At 36.6% G+C, this 7500-nt stretch overlaps 1 protein-coding gene across 2 annotated transcripts in view; it reads right to left on the reverse strand.

Moving 5' to 3' along the window:
- The window catches only part of LOC115212783 (EF-hand domain-containing protein D2), a 72208-nt gene that overhangs the window by 42797 nt on the left and 21911 nt on the right, over window positions 1–7500 (reverse strand). The window contains exon 1 of one of the 2 annotated variants that reach the window (XM_029781471.2): window positions 7131–7297. The exons of the other annotated variant lie outside the window; for it this stretch is intronic. Coding sequence (XP_029637331.1) covers window positions 7131–7297 — 167 coding nt within the window. Of the gene's footprint in view, window positions 1–7130; window positions 7298–7500 lie in introns of those variants that run through there. 2 annotated transcript variants of the gene reach the window in all.

A 7500-nucleotide genomic window follows, 5' to 3' on the forward strand; every position in this document is an offset into this window, starting at 1 on the left:
TTGACTCAATGGCACATCCAAAATGTGACAGCTGAAGAGAGAGAGAGAGAAGACTGCACCAGTGCTCAGCTGGTACTCATTTTCAGCTAAATAGACTCAAGCAATATAAAATGAAGTGTTCTACTCAAGGTTACAATATACTACCCAGTCCAGGAATTGAAACCATGGCATTATGACCATGAGCCAAACACCCAAACCACTAGGCTGTGCACCTTCACAAATAAATGATAACAATAACAATAAGTTTTTTTGCTTGTTTTTTTTTTATATATATAGGTACAAAGCCTCACATTTAAAGCACCTCACTGCCCCCCACCCCTAGCAATTACATTATTTTATCGACCTTGGAGGAATGAAAGATAAAGTTGACCTTGGGAGGATTTGCACACAGAAAGCAAAGAACCAGGAGAAGTTGCTGCAAGGCCTTCTTTCCAGTGCTCTAAAGCCTCTGCCAGGTTGCCACCCTTTATAACAATTTCTGATTTAGGCACAAGGCCAGCAATTTTGAGGGGAATGCTTAGTCAATACCATTAACTCCGGCACTTGACTGGTACTTTATTATATTCTTTTATTCTTTTACTTGTTTCAGTTATTTGACTGTGGTCATGCTGGAGCACCACTTTTAGTCGAGCAAAATGACCCCAGGACTTATTCTTTGTAAGCCTAGTACTTATTCTATTGGTCACTTAAGTTATGGGGATGTAAACACACCAGTATCGGTTGTCAAGCAATGTTGGGGGGACAAACACAGACAGAAACAAATACACACACATACATATACATACATACATTCATACATGGTGGCTGCCCCATCGTTATCGAGTATGGCCATTGCACGGAGCTTAATCAATGTTGTTATCGTGCAATGCCTGTGCAAGAAGATATTTTTTTAAGTGAGGAAAGGCTGTGCACTGAGTCAATCCCACTCACTAAGCAACAGCAGCCATAATCCGAAAAGAAGAACAAGTCAACATCATCGGTAACCACTGAGCCGCAGGTTTTATGTCGGAGTTATCCCAGTTACCTGAGTTGCCTTCTCCTAAAGGGATGCCTTGACAAAGGCTAGGAGTCCTTCACTCCCAATGGTTTAACTGCGCGATCGGGTATTCAATCCGATTATTTCTATGTCCCCACGCATGATACAGCTTTAAGACATTTATTGGATGGCCGTTGACTCTCAAGAGTTCCTCCGCCCTTTGACGGGTTTTGTTTTTCATCCCGCAGGGTGACCAATAAACACCCTCCTCACCAAGTGAGCTTGGTGGGGTTGCCGGTTTAGTCGCCGACGACCTGACCATGCAACAGGTAGTACTGGGTTACATGTTACCAGTAGCACTCAAAAGTGACCTGACATACATACATATATATGTATGTATTTATGTATGTATGTATATGTATGTATGTATGTATGTGTATGTATGTATGTATATATATATCATCGTCGTTTAGTGTCCGCTTTCCATGCTGGCATGGGTTGGACGGTTCAACTGGGGTCTGGGAAGCCAGAAGGCTGCACCAGGCCCAGTCTGATCTGGCAATGTTTCTACGGCTGGATGCCCTTCCTAATGCCATATATATATATGTATGTATGTATGTATGTATGCATGCATATATGACAGGCTTCTTTCAGTTTCCAACTACCAAATCCACTTACAAGGCTTTGGTCGGCCCAAGGCTATAGTAGAAGACACTTGCCCAAGATGGCATTTAGTGGGACTGAACTCGGAACCATGTGGTTGGTAAGCAAGCTACTTACTACACAGCCACTCCTGCACCTATTTATTTTATTGACACCAAAAGAATTCAAGCAAATTTAACCTCACCAGAATTTGAACTCAGAATGTGAAGGGCCAGAACAAATACCACAAGGCATTTCATCCAACACTAATAAATCTGCCAATCCCTAGAATATTTTAATAAGGATATCTTTGAGCATATTTTGAAGTTACTTACAGTGGAGGCAAGTTGTCAATGAGCTCGCTGCCCTATGAATAGCTTAATATTAACATCTTCAATAAGGCAGTGAGCTGGCAGAAACATTAGCATGCTGGGTGAAATGCCTAGCGGTATTTCGTTTGTCTTTATGTTCTGAGTTCAAATTCTGCCGAAGTTGACTTCACCTTTCATTCTTTTGGGGTCGATAAATTAAGTACCAATTGTGTACTGGGGTCGATTTAATCAACTAATCCTCTCCCCCAAAATTTTGGGCCTTGTGCCTAGAGTAGAAAAAATATTATTAAGGTGGCAAACTAGCAGAAACGTTAGCATGCCAGATGAAATGCCTAGCGGTATTTCGTCTGTCTTTACGTTCTGAGTTCAAACTCTGCTGAGGTCGACTTCACCTTTCATTCTTTTGGGGTCGATAAATTAAGTACCAATTGTGTACTGGGGCTGATCTAATCAACTGGCCCTCTCCTCCAAAATTTCAGGCCTTGTGCCTAGAGTGGAAAGGAATGTTGACATCTTCAAGGATATTCTGGACAAAGAGGGAATATATTGTCAAAGACAACAGTTCAGTGAGTGGGCAGAAGTGGAAGAATTACCCTATTTCAATTGTAATATTTTTCTCTGATACATTTTCACTTAATTAATTATTAAATTCACAAATAATTATTAATTTTAAATATTATTATTTCCCAACATGTTGATTAAACTACTGTCAGTTATGCAGTTCAATAAGGTCAGATAGAGGCACTTGAGAAGAGCTTGTAGAACATTGGAGAAACTCTAAGAAGTTTGGGAACTACTGAAAAATGCCATTAAATGTTGCTGACAAAATAATTTTAGAAGTTGGCAGACGGAAACTGAAAGCTAATTACATATGTACATACATGTGTATGTGTGTTTGTGTAGATGTATGTATGTATGTATGTATGTATGATGTATGTGTGTGTGTGTGTAGATGTATGTATGTATGTATGTATGTATGATGTATGTGTGTGTGTGTGTAGATGTATGTATGTATGTATGTATGAATGAATGCATGCATGCATGCATGCAGGGCCGGCCCTAGGGTTGCTGACGCACCAGGCAAGCTGAACTTCGGCGTGTACAAGCTGACAGTCGTGGAAATTTCCTTGTCTTTGTCACGTCCTGCTTGGCGCTCTCTGGTACATGGCGCCCCGGACAACAGCCCAAGTTGCCGGTATCTTCAGCCGGCCCTGTATGTATGTATATGTGTGTGGGGGGGTTGCGTGTACTCTTGTCTTGACATCATGTGATGACTGAAAACGAGTATCACCGTCATACAAGCGACGCTGTTCGTTTCCAGTCTTCCATGTAAAACATGTCTGACCAGGGGTAGGGAGGGATATTAGATTGCTTGAAAACAGGTGGGGGCTGGCGACAGGAAAGAGATCTGGCCGTAGGAAAACTGCCTCAACAAATCCCGTCTGACTCATGCAAGTACGGAAAAAGTGGACATTAAACAATGTAATGATTATACTGACCAAACTTCTACACATTCAAAGTGATTTCCATAAAGTACAAAAAACAAACAACGTAATAACAAAATATAGTTTCGACGTAGTGGTGTGAGTTTGCACCTTCTGGAAACATTTTGTGATATTTCCCTAAAACTACAGTAAAAAAGCAAAGGATGAGTTCAGATCAATTAAGCAGTTAACTAGCAATTAACTGAGAGGTTACAGTTGCGAGAATAAAATGCAGAAACACGTGGAAGGAAATTTGGTAAAAAAAAGAAGAAAAACATGTTACGAGTGCATCCGCCAGGAAGAGGAAAACCCCCGAACGAAGTAATCAACGCTAATCACATGGAAGTGGTTTTGGTCACAATTTTAGCTTAATGTTAAATGTATTTGATCTCAATTTGTGATGGTGGTGGTGGTGGGGTGAAAGACAACAGGAAAAAATAAACCCTATAACATTGATGACACTTGAATGATTAATAAAAGAACGTATTTAATCCTGAACTTCAATAACATGGATTTCTTTCTTTTATAGAATTTTAAAAAATATTTTTTTGAACTGATAAAATATTAACAAACGTCTAGATTTAACATCGACTCACTGGACAGCTGCCTGAGGTTAGTGGTCTGGGTGTTTAAGGCTATTATCATTGTATGTACAGACGTTGTTACTAAATGTGTACTGTAGCTCCCAGTGCCTTGTTTTTTACCCTTGGGATTTATAGTGCTGCTTGCTATAAGACGGCTCTGCTTATACTTAAATTAAAATTATATTTTGGTAATTTAAAATTATTCGAGGTGGGTGGAAGGTGATATCTGATTTCCATTAGATGAAATGTTTGGGAAATTTATTAAATGACAATAAGTTTAGCTAGTTGGTGTCTGTTGGTGGGTTGCTTGATGTCGTTCTTGAGTTGAACGTTTAGTAAATAATAATTAATTGATTAATCACTGAATGGCGGAAATAAATATACGCTAAATCTATTCACGTGTCTCTACACTAAATATGAATAAGGTCGAGAGTTCAGTTAAGTATGATCTAAAAATGTCTAGTTTCGTGATGTCAGAACGATGTATTTGAAAAAAAAAAAAAGAAAAAAAGACTCTTATAAATAACCATAACGAGAAGTCAACGATGTTTAAAAGCATGTGTTAGATCTCAGAATAGACTTTTAAATATAAGTCAGCAGCAGAAGTGAAGTAAAATAACATGACAAGTTTCAATTAAATTTTTGTTATGGATTATGTTTTGCTTGAAAACAACCAAGTATCAAGACACGTGGAGTGAGATCTAATTGCGTAAAGTAGGTGACATAAGATTACATTTAAGTTAGAAGCAAAATTAGTCGTGCATGTGAAGCAGCAGTGAAATTCGTTTTCTTCATTTCAACTTTTCTTAAATAGAAAAGTAGAAAATATAGAAAAAAATAAATGAAGACCAAGCAGATGATAACAAAAGGAGTTGTGTAATTCCCAGAAGGCTAGACGTACGCCCACATACATATAGCAAGCGTATACACACACACATGCATGCATACATACATACATACATACATACATACATACATACATACATACATACATACATACATACATACATACACGACCGTTTTAACATCCGCTTTTCACTGCTTGCATGGGTGGGTCGGACAGACACAGTAAATGTATATATATATATTCAAAGATATATAGGCCGGCATATATAATACACATTACATATACATATATGTGTGTGTGTATACATATATACATACATGTATATATATATATATATATATATATATATATATATATATATATATATATATATATACACACATATATATATACATATATATACATACATGTGTATATATATATATGTGTGTGTGTGTGTGTGTCTATGTATAAATATATGTATACATATGTGAGTATATATGTGTGTGTGTGTGTATATACATACATATATATGTATATATACAATGTATATATACATACATACATATATACATACATATGTATATATACATACATACATACGTATATATACATACATATATATATATACATACACACACACACATACATACATATATATATATATATATATATATATATATATATATATATATACATACACACACACACACATATACTACACGGAAGCTAGTAATAGATGGATCCATGATGTGCAGTTATTGGGGGAAGGTAGTCTAAGCTAGCTAAAGACATTACATCAAATGTTGGTCAATAGGCAGAGAACGGCTAAGAAGATTAGTTTACACTTTAAAAAGATAACGTTAAGCAAGTGTCAGTGAAGGAAAAAGCCAAGGGAGGTGTGTGTATCGTGCTACTATATCTGTTGTAAGAGATAGAAGGAAGCTTTTAAGCTTCTTATTTTTGACATAAGCTTTGTTTTTGTAGGAAAAGTGATACTGTAACCTAACTAAACATTTTGAGGCAGTTTTAATAAATATTAAAAATATTATGTACGCGCGCGCGAGTGTGTGTGTGTTTGTGTATAGTGGGTTGTTTCGTTATTAATGGGATCAAAACTACACCATCTAGTGGTGGAGATATGTATGTATGTATGTATGTATGTATGTATGCATGTATCCATGCATGTATCTATGCATGTATGTATGCATGTATGTATGTAGTTGGCTTATAAGTTATCATTAAGAAGAAATAGGCACTCGTATATTAAGGCAAAAGAATGGGTGTAATAATAATAATAATAATAATAATAATAATAATAATAATAATAATGTATGCATGCATGCATGTTGTGCCCTTTTCTAGTCTTATGTAACACAGAAAGTAGCATTTCCCCCTTTTTTTTCGTTTATTTATTCATGAATGAACAAAATTAGTTATATGTAACTGTATACCAAGTTTATGTTAAATATAATAGCATGCAATTTCTGTTGGCATTTTAGTTATACCGCCAAATTAGTACATAACAGAAGGAACTGAGTTAGTATGTGAAAGTTAAATTGCAACCAACATCGAAATCAGAGCGTCGAAGTCCTGCTACTGTCTGAGCTGTTGGTGCCACGGCCAAGACAATGACAACGATGAAACTACATCAGATTCGCTTCCCAACGAGTTGTTTATTCTGCTTGTCTTTGTTTGCGAACCAACACAAATACATTTCGATTATTTTATATCTAGATAGATAGATATATTCGCTTTATCAATGGATCTAAATATATTCTTCTGAGACAATAATTATATTTCCTTCTACAGTGTTTTTAAATGTCTAGAGGAAAGAATCTTCCGCGTCTCCGAGTAAAAGACAAATGCAGGAGATAAGTGGTGTCGTGAGAATGGTGCTAGAGATAGATGTATGCAACGTATAACTAATAAAGGCAATACAATCTATCGGAGAAAGGACCATTGACGAGATGTCAAGCAGCAGCTGTGAAGGAGATGACATCTCCGCAAATTGCCTAACAACAGAGCAGAGAGGGAACAAAAAAAATCAATACTGCTAACACGTGTAAAAAAAAGAAAAGAAAATTGAATATTGTTTTCGTTATTGTTTGAAGCAAAAAGGATTTTGATGATTTTCCTTTTTCATACATTGACATAAAATTAAATTCAATTAACACACTAGATAGAGGAAGAGCTAGAGACAGAGAGAGATAAAGGGTGGAGAAAGACAAGAGAAAAAATAATATCGATGATCGAACTGTATAAATGGAATGAAGCAAGACTTACTTCTTAAATGTTTTTTCCAAATCCTTGATTTCTTTCCTGGAAAATTCTTTAAATTCCGTGTAAGGATTGAAAACTTTGGCCGTCGCCTGTACAGTCTCACCAGCCTCAATAGCATCACTAATATTGATGCGGCGAGTTAGCAGAGTGGCCAACTCGTCTGTAGCCATGATTATGAATGATGATGTTAGACAGACAAATTAAAATCAAATTGAACTTATGTGAAATACCCAAGTGGTTTGGTTGTATTCGTCGTATATCCCAGAACGTAAAGGAGAAAGAAACCCGCAGCGTCTGAAAGCGAGTTACTTATTCCTTCTGTGTGTTGTCACGCTACTTGATATTAACATTATTGTTGTCAGAGAGGCAACTC

Source organism: Octopus sinensis, linkage group LG6 (genome assembly GCF_006345805.1).
Source record: "Octopus sinensis linkage group LG6, ASM634580v1, whole genome shotgun sequence".
NCBI lineage: Eukaryota > Metazoa > Mollusca > Cephalopoda > Octopoda > Octopodidae > Octopus > Octopus sinensis.